This window comes from Hyperoodon ampullatus, assembly GCF_949752795.1.
Source record: "Hyperoodon ampullatus genome assembly, chromosome: 1".
Lineage (NCBI taxonomy): Eukaryota > Metazoa > Chordata > Mammalia > Artiodactyla > Ziphiidae > Hyperoodon > Hyperoodon ampullatus.
Window position 1 is genome coordinate 124525961 of NC_136914.1, and position 14659 is coordinate 124540619.

The 14659-nt window shown below is 52.9% G+C and overlaps 1 protein-coding gene across 1 annotated transcript in view; it reads left to right on the forward strand.

Moving 5' to 3' along the window:
* Positions 1-2367: 2367 nt before the first annotated feature.
* PCGF3 (polycomb group ring finger 3) overlaps positions 2368-14659 on the forward strand; it is a 33946-nt gene continuing 21654 nt past the window's right edge. The window contains exons 1-4 of the mRNA XM_079718772.1: positions 2368-2516; positions 5614-5731; positions 6965-7061; positions 7862-7917. Coding sequence (XP_079574898.1) covers positions 5623-5731; positions 6965-7061; positions 7862-7917 — 262 coding nt within the window. The 5' untranslated portion in view covers positions 2368-2516; positions 5614-5622. The remainder of the gene's footprint in view (positions 2517-5613; positions 5732-6964; positions 7062-7861; positions 7918-14659) is intronic.

Sequence of the window (14659 nt, forward strand, 5' to 3'; positions counted from 1 at the left end):
AGAGTTGTTTGAAAATCATGAATGGATAATGAGTTTAATCAAATGATTCCTGTGCATCTTTGGGAAGATCTTATCATTTCCCTCCTTTTAGCTTTTGTCATAAATTCCATCCGTTTCTTACACGAGCCTCTCGTATTCTGGGGTGGCCCTCCTGCACACCCCGGAGGAGGTGTCACGTTGTCACTTGGTCTGTCCCCCCATTCCACTCCGGTGTGTGTTGTGTAGGCCTCACACAAGAGCGGGAAACACTGTCTCCTGGATCCTCTGGGTGAGTCTGTGTGGGAGGGGGGCTCCCACAGGTTTGGTGGAACCGGCCTGGGTCGGCTTCTTGAGAACCAACTCTGCAGGTTCTGTTTCCACATGCCTCAATTCTGCTGAGTTATTTTTCTAGGAATTTATCAATTTCTTATGAACTTTCAACTCGATTGGCATAAAGTTGTTCATAATGTTATATTATTACTCAGATGTCACCTTCTCAGTGAAATGTTCCCAACCACCCTGTTCTCCCGACCCCCTTTCCCTGATCTGGTTTGTCGTGTTTGTCACCTTTAACATCTAAGTAATGTACCCGTTCGTGGCATTTATTACTTATTGTCTGTCTTCCTCCATGAGAATGTGGGCTCTAGGGATCTGTGTCTTTTTTGTTCACTGATGTCTAAGAACTCACGTCAAGCATCTATAACTGTGTAGCTGGCCACACCGAGATTAAATCAAACTGAGTACACAGAGGTGCTGCGTTCAGACTTGGCCAGAGTTCAAGGGCTTGGGGGCCGCTGTGTGGATGGCAGGTGGAGCGGTTTCCACCCTCACAGGGGTTCTGGTCCACAGCCACGTCCGGGTCTCCTCTTTGTTCTCTTGTAAGTGCCTTTTAACCTCCCTGAATAACTGACCCACTTCCTCCCTTTCTTCCTTTTTCTTGTAAAAGTTAATTGAGCTTTAAAGACTAGTTACTAAAGCATGCAGTTATGGGAAAACTTGGAGAGTAAAAGTGATATAAGTTGGGTGTGATATGAATCACTTGAGTGTCAGGCCCCTTGTCCCCAGGTGGCATTTAACCACTGTTGTTAAGCCACAGGTGCCTCTCGTGGTTTCGGGGCCCTGGAGCTTTCCACCCCTGCTTTTCAGAAGGGAGCAGCCCCCGGGCCCTGCCCCCTTTCCCCCCTGATGTGTGGGGAGACCTTGGGCTTCCATGAGGAGAGGGAGCATGGGCAGACGAGGGGGGGTCCACCGAGGTTCTGGACGCCCAGCCGCCCCACCCCTCAGACCTCCGAGAGCAACTGGCGGCTCTCTGGTCCCGCAACTCCCGTTGCCCCGAGTTGAGTCCAGGTCCTTCCAGGGGCCTTGTGCTACCGATTCAGTGCCGCCCTTCCGCTGCCCCTTGGTTGGCCTGCTGCTCATCCTAGCCCCTCACCTGTGCTTGCCTGTGCTCACCTGGCTGAGGCCCCAAGGCCCCACGCAAGCCTGCATGGGCCTGCTGCATCCCCACGCGTTGGTTTGTCTGTTGTCCGTGGTGGCCCAGAGCCCGGCTCGAGCCTGTGGGTGTCCTCGTTTCCGGTCACTGAGTGAGAGGCCCGGGGGACACCTTCACAAGGCGTGAGATGTGAAAAGCATCACAGAAATTAAATAACACGGTTCGCTCTCCCCGGCATCCCTGAGGCCCAGCCTCCCACTAGGTCACCCTGAAGCCCACCACCTCCCCAGGAGCTTTCCTGGGCCCTTGTCCTGCCTTCTTGGTCCCCAAAGCATGTGGTGCAGCCCCTGCATGCCCCCACTTCCCAGCAGCCCCTGGGCCTCAGGCTGCCACCAAGACCTGCCCATGTCTCCGTGGTCCGTGCCTTACTGTCAGCCAGGCTTGTTTTTCTTTTGGTTGTTTTAAGCAGGTAAAGGAAGAGACCTGTTTACCTGAGCAGCCGAAGCTGCTGGTCCAGCGAGCCAGGCTCTGTGTGGACGGCACGTGTGGGTGACGCCTCCTCCCGTGTGTCTCCACAGGCTTCAAAATGTAGCGGAGGATCCGGCTGTGTGTACAGGTAAATGCAGTGTAAACTTTGATCTTCCTCTTCTTTCAGTGCATGTGAATTGATTAAATTTACCTTGAATTACACCTTATGAGTCTGTTGTAGCCATAGAAAAAGTCAGTGCCTTGTAACTCCTTTAAAATTTAATGTGTGACAGCTCCAGAGCAGATTAGGGCACAATTATTTATATATATTCAAGTTTTCTCTTGATTAACATTTCTGATCGACTCTGTTCCACTGTTTGCTACATGGGACTCATCTAAAACTTCTAGCAAGATTGTAATTACAGGGCTGTGTGCGTCACATAAATGACATGAAATTGAATAGCAGGTGCCGTTTCTGTGCTAGAAAATGGAAAGACAGCGAGAGACACAAGGCAGGCACAAACGTGACAAGCCAGAGCGCGGAGGGCACGGCGAACGAGGAGTGACCGCGTCGCACCCGTAGCCGGAAGCGTCCGATGCAGAGGCAGCAGGAGGGGACAGACGGCCTCGCGAGGAGGTGGGAGATGCGGCCTTCTCTGGGCGGGTCTGCTGTCCCAGGAAGTGTCCCAGCTGCCGCCTGGGCCCCGCAGTTGGCGGGGGAGCACGGGACCCAGAGCCTCGAGCCACCATCCTTCTCTGTCCGGATGAGTGCCCACCTGGTGTCTGGTGTTGGGTGTCGGATGCTGTGCAGGGCGGCCTGGGGACCGTGCCGCGGCGGTGGTGACCATGAGCGTTGGCCCCTCACGACGGCAGCTGCTTGTGCGCCTGAGGCCAGCGTGGAGGCCCCGTGTGGGCAGAGCTGGCTGCCCAGGCCCCTTGGCGGGCGCTGCGCCTGGACAGCCTGGCCCCCTGTCTGGCCTTAGCTTTTACGACCCCGATGGCATTGCAGCGTGACCTCTCCCCTGGGGACTTGGGGTGGGGGACCCTCTGGCAGGAGTCCTGCCAGGGGTGCTGTGTCCTTCTCCATGTGATGGCTGGCCAGTCCTCACCTGGGTGTCACCTGGTCACCCAGTCGGGGACCTCTAGGGGTTTTTCCCCTGAGGGTCCCACCCCCCCTTGGGGCTGACGAGTGTTTGGTGGGGAGATGCTCGGAGCCTTTATGAACCTTCACTTCCTTGGCGAAGTCTCGCTGCTGCCGACCACCCACCGAGGATTCCTAAGCGAGGGGTCACTGCAGTTGTCCTTGGGTGGTGGCCTTGCAGCCCTCCTTCCATTTGTCAGCTCACATTCTGTGAGGAAGGGTGTCCCTTGTCTGTCTGTGTAGCCTCATGGGCTTCTGTGTTATCCTGCTGTAGTAAGCAGTGATGGTAGTTGTCCCCTGTCTGAGCACAGTGGGGCCCCAGGTCCTGCTATGCTCCTTGCCCAGCCTGGAGTTGGCTGTGTGTCCGGGCAGCACTGGCCCCTTACAGCAGACATGGTGTGGACACGCCAGGTCCTAGGGCTGCCCAGGAGTGGTCACTCCCGGGCCCTCCCAGCAGACAGAGCTGGGAGTGAGTGGGTGAGTCCACACTCGTGTGCATACACATCTGTATCTGTTTGCCTGGTTGCCACTAAACATGAGTTCACACTGACCCCAACCCCCGGTCTGTGTGACTTCGGAGCTGGTTTTGGTTTTGATCTGGCTGTGGGTTGGTGACGTGTGTGAACATGTCCAGTGTGTAAACAGCGCCCAGTGAGCCAAGGGCGCAGTGCTGGGCTCGGTCGGGCCGGTGGTGGACGGCACATCCTGGGCCTCGGCGTCCGGCGGGGACGTTGCCCAGTCAGCGCTCTCCCGTCTCTGCTTTGCTTCCGTTGGGAATGACTAGGGTTTCTCTTCTTTTAGGTTATTTCCCATTACTTCCTGCTCCACGAGGCGTGGGGGCCCTTCTTCATGGAGCCAGTCCTAGTGGGTCCGAGTGGTCAGGCCGGGCCTGGCACAGCACGTGGTGACCATGACACCAGAGCGAGTGGGCCTTGCAGACGTGGGCTTGTTTCCCGTGGGTTGGCCCGTGGGGCCCCTGTGAGAACCACCCCTTTTAGTCTCTCCTGACAACTCAGAGCCCACTGCAGGGGCCGAGGGAGAGGTGTCTCTAGCGGGGACCACGTGTCGGCTCGCGCCTGTGATCGAGGGGAGAGGAGAGACTCGGGTGAGAACCACGAGTGTCTGCCTCACAACTTACTCTCTATGAAAGTCATAGGGCATTCTTGCTGGTTTAGAGGCTCTCTTGTTTTGTAGGTGAACTGAGCCTGGCAGCCTTGCTGGTTGCGTCAGTCTGCGCTGACAGTCGATTCCGCTGGGTTTCAGTGCAGGTGACGATTTAGTCTCCAGGGGGCCCTGCCCCTCTGGGTCCCGCTCAGCCTTGTCCGCCCGCCCAGCTGTTTCCTTCCCTCTGCCTTCCGGCAAACAGTGTTGAGCCGTGGGAGCCCGTGCGCCACTTGCGCTGTGGCTGCTGGGCGAGGCGGCACTGTCCAGCCTGCTGCCCCCGCGGATGCGGAGGCCCTCCATCTCCTGGAGCGTGTTTCTGTCTCTCTCTGCGGAGTTCTCTTGGTGATGGTTGTCTTGAAAATTCCTTGCATCCTGCACGGTGTCAGCATCTGGCGAGTCTCCTACTTGTACTGCAGGGAATCCCCAGGAATCTAGTGGCTGCAGCCACATGGGTGTCTGACCTGCCAGCGCTGCAGGCCAGATTCCAGAACGGGTCTCACGGGGCTAAAATCCAGGTGTGGGCAGGGCTGCTTCTCCCGGAGAGGCTCCTTCCAGCTCCTAGAAGCCCCCTCCCTGTTCACAGCCCACAGGCAGCTTCTCCTGTCTCCTCCGAGCCTCGTGCTCCCTCGTAAGGGCCCTCTGGTGACACGAGGTCCCGCTGGGGCTTCCAGGGCCGTCTCCCGCGTCAGGGGCCTTTTGCCATGTGAGGTGACACACAGGTTTTGGGTAGGACGTGGTGTCTTTGGGACTGTTTCCCCTGCTGCACAGCATTGTATTGGGTCAGATGACAAGACTCTGCCCTCGTGAGCCTGCAGTCTGGCAGGAGAGCCAGTCAGAGCCACCACAGCTCTGGAGGGCACCTGCCCACCGGGGCAGAGACGACAAGTCCACACTTCAGTGCACAGACGTTTGGACTTTTACAATGCAGTGTTGTGGGCTGTGCTTCCCGGGGGGGGGGGGTCTTAGCTGCTCCCGTGTGGTCAGCTTTATGGAGGAACCAGAGCTCCAGAGAGACCACGTTTTCTTCTGCCCAGACCCAGACTCAGCTCGGCCCACCTGTTCCCTGGCCTCTCCGCCCACTGCTCCACAAACCTCCCCTGCTTCGTGCCACCTCACCAGCTGGCCTCGCGGGGTTCTGAGCAGGAAGAGAGGGCCCGGGGGCCCGGAAGGGGGAGAAACGAGAAGCGGCAGCATGTCTGCGGCCCATTGCTGCCCTGGGGCCAGGATGATCCAGTCCTCCAGGGGCGGCCGGGTGGTTGCCTGTCTCATGGTGGAAGCAGGGCTGCAGGGCGGGGACCTGGCCTCATCCCTGCTCCCGCTGAGCTCCTCCTGGACACACAGACTGTAGCTCAATTTCCGCTGAACCCGAACCTTTGATGAAACATCACACCATTTCATGTATTAGTTAATACGTGTTTTTTTCTTGCAGAAGCCAAAGATGTTGACCAGAAAGATTAAACTCTGGGACATAAACGCCCACATCACCTGCCGCCTATGCAGCGGGTATCTCATCGACGCGACCACGGTGACCGAGTGTCTGCACACGTGTATGTGTGGAATATTCTAGAACGTGGCCTTAGCCGGGGGTGGGGGGGGCGCGGTGACTGCACACATGTATTGCGGAATAGTCTAGAACGTGGCCTTAGACAGCTGTGGGGGGGCAGTGACTGAGTGCACACATGTATATGCAGAATATTCTAGAACGTGGCCTTAGCCGTGGAGGGGAGCAGTGACTGAGTGCACACATGTATGTGCGGAATGTTCTGTGTGCTGTTTGATACTTTGGCTTTTTTTACCAAAAGCTTTTAGCTCAAGTACAAAGCAGGACACAGCAGCTGGAATAAAGGAGATCTTGAAGATAAATGAGAAAAGTTGTCTGAAGTTAAAACACTGTGGGTAATTTCAGTAGAGATGTCACTTAAGAAAGCTAAATAAAAACAGGAAAATTTAGGTATTTCGATATAACAGCTAAACCGTTACGTGTGGTATGACAGAATATTCCTTTCTAGTGGGCATAAATGCTTATTTTTGCCGTTTGCAAATGATTTCCTTAAACTCTATAGACAGAGGAGTCTGCTCGTCTGCCCCTCAGGCCAGTGGCCTGTTTGGAGGTCTAGACTTCTAGTTGGCGCTGACCTTGGGCGCGCCTTTCTTTAAGCCCCGCCGCCCCTGCCCCTGACGAGTAGGCTGCAGCCTTCACCTGGAGCTGGGTCCTCCTGTGAGGCCGGCCCAGGATGCCGAGGGGCAGGCACTTCCTAAAGTAAAACGAATCCTCTAACACTGACGAGTTTTGATCCTGTATTTTTCAGTTTAGAAAATAAAATATTTGCCAGTTTTGACAGAATTTTTAAAGTTAATTGTATTTTAAGATATTGGCTGGCAGTATTTTGTTATATTAAGCGAATTTTATCTAATTTTGTCATACAAAGAAATCCGGTGATCTTTCAGGCTAACTTCTAGAATGTAGCTATTCGCCCCTGTGGCGGAGCCCCTGTGACAGGACGTGAAGGCGCGTCTGCGGCCCCCTCAGCTGCTCCTCCAGTTTCCCCTCCTGTTTCTGGGCCTCAGCTCTGTCCAGGGGCAGCTGACGCTCCTCCGTGGTGGTGGACCCGGGCGGCGGGCCTGTCACCAGTGTCCCGTCGTGGCCTCCGGGAGCCCTGCCGGGAGGAGCAGACACCCCTCCCACGCGCTCCCTGACGTGCGCGCTCCCGTCCCCTCTGACGCGCGCCCCGCCCCTCTGGCGTGCGCGTGCATCGCCCTGACGTGCGCGCTCCCTGCAGTCTGCCGGAGCTGCCTGGTGAAGTACCTGGAGGAGAACAACACGTGCCCCACGTGCAGGATCGTCATCCACCAGAGCCACCCCCTGCAGTACATCGGGTAAGCAGCCCGGGCCTCGCCCCGAGCCTCGCGCCGCCTCAGGCCCCGCTCGGCTTGGCCGGCCGCCCAGTCGGTGCAGTTTCCACCGAGGCGCTGGCCTGGGGCCCGGGGCAGATGGGGGCCCTGCCAGGAGGGGCGGGGCTGAAGGAGGGGGCCGGCTGCACTTTGACCCCCGAGTTGAGGTGTGTCGTGGGAGGGAGAGGTCGCTCCCAGGTCAAGACCTAGGAACCAGCCGCCCGATGTCAAGCCGTGTGGCAGCGGTTCTGCCCAGCGTCCTGTTCTTTTGGGTCGGACGAGCTTTCTGAGAAGCTGGTGGCTTTAGTAGGAAATATGGAGAGCGTCGTGTCTGCTGGAGGCCAGCTGTGTTTTATGCTTCTGTGTGTGCACGCGCGCCACGTGTTCACGTACATGGGAGTGTGAAAGGTATTTCTTGGCACGGACCCTGGTCCGGAAAGTGTGAGAAACTCCCTTTGGTCTGGCACAGCCCAGGCTGCCTGATACCTGTTAGGACTTGAGAAGCCCAGGGGGCAGAGGGAGCTGGTCCCCGAAGGATCTCGCCTGTGTCCTCCTTATTTGAAATGTTCACAGCATATAGAGCCCGACTTCAGCAGCGGGTCCCTTCCGGCCGTACGTCACTTTGACTAAGAGCACAGACTTGTTCTGAAGTGCAAACTGGAAGCAAAATTCAACCAAAACTCCAAATTTGTGATTGTGGAGTTTATTATTGTTAAATGGGAAACGTTCGAGAATTAGAGAATTGACGCTTCTGGCTAACCCACCTGTTCTGTTCTTTTTGCCAGTCATGACAGAACCATGCAAGATATTGTTTACAAATTGGTCCCAGGCCTCCAAGAAGGTAAGTGTCAGAGCATCCACCTGGACTCCTGCGTCCGCAGCACGGCCTTTGAGGGGCTTTTCTCTCCGGGGTCCTGGCTTTGGACGTCTCGCTTGGTCGGCTGCCCAGTCAGTGCAGTTTCCGCCGAGGCGCTGCCCTGGGGCCCGGGGCAGATGGGGGCCATGTGCTGGCCGGTTTCATCCATCATCACTCACACCTCCTGCTTCGCTCAGGAGGCGCAGGGTGGCCTCTCACTTGTGCCGCCTGGAGGTGAAGCCAGGAACCCTGTGTCAGTAAAGTTTAACTGTAGTTAAAGTCAAATCTATGAGAGTTGAGAAGAAATACTCTGTGGTACAAATATCCTGAAAGTGGAAACGGCTGTTCTTTTTAAAACTTTTCTGCAATTCTGAACACTGAGACTGTCCTGCCCTTGTTGAGGGGCAGTGATTGGCGGGGGAGGCGGACGGGGACACAGGCCTCAGAAATCTGTTCAGTGTGGGCAGTGGCTGGTGAAGCAGTGCCAGCTGATAAAACCTAGGCACAACTTTCTTTCAAAGATAAGATACGTTAGAAATTCATTTGGGCAGTGTTTTCTCACTGTTGTGTTTCAGAAGAGGGTTATAATTTCAAGCACAGGCTTATTCAGTTAGGTCAGTGGACGTCACATCTGATCTTTAAGACACAACCTAGGGAGTGATATTGTTAAAGTCTTCTTTCATTGTTCATAGAATTCATTCATAAAAGAAGAGTGTAAATTTCTTGAGTAAATTGAGTAGATAAAAACAATCATATTTGGATATTTGAAGGGTTTTCTAGTGCTGGGGAAAGGCAAAGAATGCAGGAAAATAAAATACCGACACCGTTAAAAATCATTATAGGATATTTTCAGCGTGCAAAAGGCAAGATCTCGTAAAGAACTCGATGTATTTATGATCCAGAGTCAGGAGTTGTCAGCTTGTGATGAAACCTGTTCACCTCCTTCCCCCACCCTTCCTGTTGTTTCATCTGGAAACATTGCCATTCGTTCCCCAAAGAGAAGGATTTTTCTTAAAACACGGAGCTACAGCACCTTTGTAAACCGAGATGATAGTGCTGATTCCTTATTGCATCAGGTACTAGTGGGTGAGGAGTTCCTGTCTCTCGGGGTTTCGTTGGTCTCAGTCAGGGTCCACGCGGGCCCCCCCCCGCCCTTGGCCCCTCCAGTCTCCACGTTCCTGTGTGTGGGTGGGATCAAGAGGCCCCGTCGGACTCTGGCACCTTCCAGTGTCACTCCGTCCAGACGGGGCCCTCGCAGATGTCCTGGCAGCCAGGCCCCGCAGAGCCCGTGAGGCCTAGAGGCAGCCAGACCGCGCCCCCTATTCCATCACCCCGCCTTCACTGATGGCGGGGAGGCCTCCATAAAGACACGCTCCCTGACTTGGTTTCCTGAGATCCATTCTGTACAGAAGAACAGCAGAACAAATGTGTGAAGTTTTCCTTTATTTGTTTACAGAAAATGAGCTGGTTTCCCAGCCACTCCAGCCACGATCAGGTGGCTTTGAGCATTTACTGTTCTCAGGTTATTGCAGTTACTGTCCTTTTTGAAGTTCAAAGCCTCCCCGATCTGTGGCTGGCGGGCACTGCCCCCTTGGCTCCCTGGAGCCGGTCTGTAGGGTCTGGGCTCACCCCTGCAGGCGGTGGTGTCTCAGGCCAGCCGTCGGCGTGTGGGGAGCACAGTGACGCGTTCTTAGTGGAGCTTTGGCTTGTGAGGGAAGAGGGCAGGTGTAAGACTCTGCTGGCTCCTGCCGAGTCTGTCCCGTGCACGCGTCCCCTCGTCCTCTCCATAGGCAGCGTGTAGCTGTGAACACCGCCATGAACACCTCCCTGAAGTGGAAGAACCAGAGAGCTTCCAGAATTCCCCAAGTTCACACTAATGCCCAAGGCAGCCTGAGTTCTGCCCTCAGTCCAGGGTATTTTCTGGGTAGGCAAATAATCCATTCCTCTGTTTTCTCAAACTTTCAGTCCTTTGTTGCTCTTTAAAAGATCACTGTAGTGTCCAAGTCCGTAGCAGCGGGCTGTTTTCTGAATGTGGGCTGTCTGCAGTTTTTCTGGTTTTGTGCCAGCGTTGTAAAGCTGATTTCTCAGATGGGCCCTCTTCCTGGTCCTCCAGAGAATCCAGAGCACATTTCACCGTGACGTGTGGTGCTGAGACAGAGCAGTGACCCTGGGGGCCCAGTGGCGTCTGGAGGACGCCCTCCTGCTCTGCACTCTGCAGCCCCTTCGAGCTGCCCCACCCCATGGCAGGGGGCTTCACTTCTGGCATCCATCCTCTCACGAATTTTGGGAAATAAAAAATGGCTTGGCTTTCTGGATCCGGCAGATGGCCGGTAGACTGTGTTTTTCAGTTCCCTTGTAGATGAAGCCTTTTAGGTGGAAAATGAGTTTTTTAGTTGTTTCTTGTTTCTTTTTGTTTTTATAATTTTAAAAAGCCTGTTTTCCCCGAGGCAGCATCTTTACCTGTAAACTTTATCCGTGACCTATTTTGTGTGTCACACCCCCTTGCTTGGCTGCAGCTGCTCCTCTCCAGGGTATCGACAGTGGCTGCTGGGGTTCCTCCCGTTCATCCAGGGTCCTCTCCTGACTGACACTTCATGTGTGTCTCATCTTTTGCTTTAACCTAGGGGAGGGGCGCAGTGAATGTTCTCTTACAAACTTTGTGGACGTGGGTGAATATGTCTGTGGGCTTTATTCTGGAGCAGGGCTGCTCCGCCAAGCAGCTGCATCTGCATTTCTTTCTCTTGCCTCTTCACGCTTGCCGAAGCAGGAGCTGGCAAACCCCACTCCGACCAGACCTGGCCCTGCCTATCGCATGCAGCTCCTGAGCCAAGAGTGTTTTTCACTTTTTTCTTTTTTTTTTTTTTTTCCCTGCGCTGGGTCCTCGCTGTGTTTTGCCGTGCATGGGCTCTTTGTTATGGAACGCAGGCTTAGTTTCCCTGCGGCACGTGGGATCTTAGTTCCCGGACCAGGGATCGAACCCGTGTCCCCTGCATTGGAAGGCGGATTCTTAACCACCGGACCACCAGGGAAGTCCCCACATTTTTAAATAGTTGGAAAAAATCAAAAGAAAAAGAATATTTTGTGATGTGAAAGTTTTGCACTGAGGTGTCTCCATCCATGGATAGTTTGCTGGAACACAGCCCTGCTCATTCAGGGACGCACGTTTGTCTCACACTCGACGGCTGGTGGAGCATCTGCAGCAGGTGGACCAGCCCTGTCGGCACAAACGTGGTGGAGGCTGTATTACCAGCACCCGCCACACCAAGACAAGGGGAGAAGCGTCCAGCTTTTCAGCCATGGTGACAGGTGGGTGGTTTTGTCCTTGGATTGTCATTGTCAGCCGGGGAAGCATCCTGTTTATCTTGTGGTGACCTACATCTGTGTTAAAATAAAAAGTGTTGGCATCAGACTAAACACTCAGAAGAAAGCAACTTTTAGAATTGAAAATTTAAAATGGAATGTCTCATCACAGCAGGATTTCTTCACAAAAATAAGAATAACCTATAAGGCTGCAATCAGAGTAAGTTTCTGATTGGCTCATTTGTTGGTCACGCAAGGAAAATCACTTACTAATGATAAGTTGGTTAAATGTTGTTTGATTGCAGCAGCTGAGGAAGTCTGTCCGGAGAAAGTGAGCTTGTTTGAGAGCAGGAGCCGCGGCAGGAACTGTCGCTCAGGGAGCTGACGGGGCAACACCAACCCTCAGAAGTGAGACAGGCAGTTTGAGTGGTTTTCCTTGGCTCTGGAGTCTCCGAGTCTGCACAGTGTTTATTGGGTACATTTGATGTGATGGGCGAATGAGCCTCTGCGCAGAGTCTACGGGGCACAGCCGCAGGAGAGAGGGTTTTCCAGGAAGTTGAGAAAATACTAATTCAGTACAACCTGAAGTGGGCCCTGTTGAGATGTGTTACAGCCGTGTTGGTGAACGTGTGTGGGGGTCAGGGAAATACTTGGTTGAACAAATTAACTAAACTTGTGAAAACGTTAGGTTTTAAATGAAAGCTCATCACGATACTCATCAACCAGTAGGTACTTTGCAGAAAATACTTGGATCTTTCGTATGTTCTGAACCAGCGGTGTCCACGGTGGAATTCATTCTCGCTTTTGGATGTAATCATTTGTGTGAATTTTTGTCAGAGTTAAAAGCTGAATATCCCGACTTCCCTTATCACAGCCACACAATATTTTGATGCCTTGGCGGTGGTAGTTTTTTGGTGTGTGTGTTTTTTTTGGTTTCGGGGGTTTTTTTGAGCTAAGGGCAGATTGAAATTTTTCTGAATGAAAAGAAACACCTTTAACAACGTGACACCAAATGGCTTTGGAAATTTGCTTTTGTTAAAGACCTGATAATGTTTCTTGATGAATCCAGCCTAATGTCATAAGGAAGAGCAATACTGAAATGCAAAACCTACAATGTGGGAAGTTTTCAACAATTAACATCTCGAATCGCAAGCCCCATCCAGCTGCCGTGCAGACGCCCCGGGCTGTCGGCAGCTCAAGGGGAACGGAGACCGCCCCCTAGACTCACAGCAGACCTGTTTGCTGAGCCCCAGCAAACAGCCCTGGTGGAGTCTGGGGCCTGGTACAGGTGAAGCAACTTCCATGTTTCAGAATCCATATATCTGTGCAGTCGAGGGGCATCCACCTGACCTCCACTGGGAAGTGATCAGTCTGCAGAACAAAGGCAAATCCCAAGAGAAGAATCTAATAGAATTCCCTCAGCGCCTTCTGAGTGATGACTGCTCTGGACTGAGGTCAGTATTTCTGTGTGCAAAGACATTTTCAAGGTGAAATATGTAAGATCTCATTACAGATGAACATGAGCAGTCGATTTTGATGATAAGCAGCACTCACTTTTTACCCCACTAAACAAATATTATCCGCCCCGCTGACAGGCGTCCCTTCTTCTCGTTAGTGGCCTGCACTGCAAATTTCATGCTCGGTTATTATTACTGTGTTTCTAACTTCGTGACTTCAGGTTTCTGGTGCCTCACCTAAGGAGCTTAGAAGTCTCCACTTGTCCTAACAACAAGTAAAAGGCAGAACGCACTGAACAATCAGCAGTTCTTAGATTGTAAGAGAGGAAGGTGCAGGGCCAGCCGCTGCCCCCAAGATGGGGGACTGACCACAGGGGGCACACGGCTGCCTGCTGCAGACTCAGGACTGGAAATGCCCAGGAACCAGAGCCTGGGCAGGAGAGCCTGACCTGTGACTGAGGGGTCTCTGAGGCTCCTGGTGGACAAGTCCAAGAGTTGAGACCTGACCGGGGGCTGTCACAGCGGGCCTCGCGATGCTCTGAGGTTCGTCTCCAGGAACTTGACCAGGTTCCCCCAGCAGGGGAGGGGAAAGAAGTGCCCCAAGCCCCGTGTACGTCTGAAGAAGAGGGACCCAGTTAACCACAGCCTTGCCTGCTGGGCTATTATTAGAGCAAAACTGGCCTGGGGGCAGGAAAGACCCAACTTCAGCCACCTTGTCCCGCCCAAGTGGGGAGGGAAACCTGAGAAGCACAAGCGAAGTTCACAGTCCAGAGGCTCAAGCTCACCAAGGACAACCCTGGTCAAGGCTGTAGGATGTGCCCTCCCCGACACCTCACCACCACAGCACTGAGGCCTATTTACAGCAGTACCTTTTACCCAGTATCATGTCCAGCTAACAAGAAAAAAACTACGAGTCATACTAAAAGGCAAAAAACAGAATCTGAAGAGACAGAACACGCATCAGAACCAGACATGGCAGGGATGTTGGAATTATCAGACCGGGACTTAAGACAACTGTGGTTAATGTGCTAAGGGCTCTAATGGATAAAGTAGAGAGCATGCAGGACATATGGGGAATGTGAGCAGAGAGGTGGAAATCCTAAGGAAGAACCAAAAAGAAATGCTAGAGATCAGAGCCCTGCAGCAGAAATGAAGGTTGCCTTTGATAGGCTGATTAGACTGGACATGGCTGAGGAAGGAACCTCTGAGTGAGAGGACATCTCAACAGAGTCCCTGAAAACCCAAAAGCAAAGAGAAAAGGCTGAAAGATCCGAACATCTAAGGACTGTGGGATGAAGGTGTGACATAATGGGAAATCCAGAAGGAGAAGAGAGAGAAGAACAGAAGAAATACTGAAACATTTTAACTGAGAATTTCCCCAAATCAATGTCAGACACCAAACCACAGATCCAGGAGGCCCAGAGAACACCTAGCAGGACAAATGCCAGAATAACTACACCTGGGCATGTCGGTTTCAACGTACAGAGAGTCAAAGATAAAAAAGTCCCGAAAGAAGCTGGAGGGGAGGGGTACACTTTACCTACAGGGGAACTGAGATAAGAATTACATCTGACCTCTCCTTAAAAACCATGCAAGCAAAGAGTGAAGTGAGATATTTACAGTGTTGAGAGAAAAACCAGCAGCCCAGGATTCTGAGGCTCTGTGGCCCTGTCTGGAAGTGTCTGCTGGGACAGACACTACCTGAGACACACACTGACAGACACTACCCTGAGAAATTATCCTCGAGGAGTGAGGAGAAATAAAGACTTTCTCAGACAAAGAGAAATTGGGGGAATTTGTTGCCAGTAAACCTGCCTTCTAGAAATGTTGTTAAAAGAAGTTCTTTAGAAAGAAGGAAAATGATCAAGGTCGGAAACTCAGATCTACTAAGGAAAGGAAGAGCATCAAAGAAGAAATAAGTGAAGGTAAAATAAAGACGCTTAATTTTCTTATTCTTCATTTATCTAATA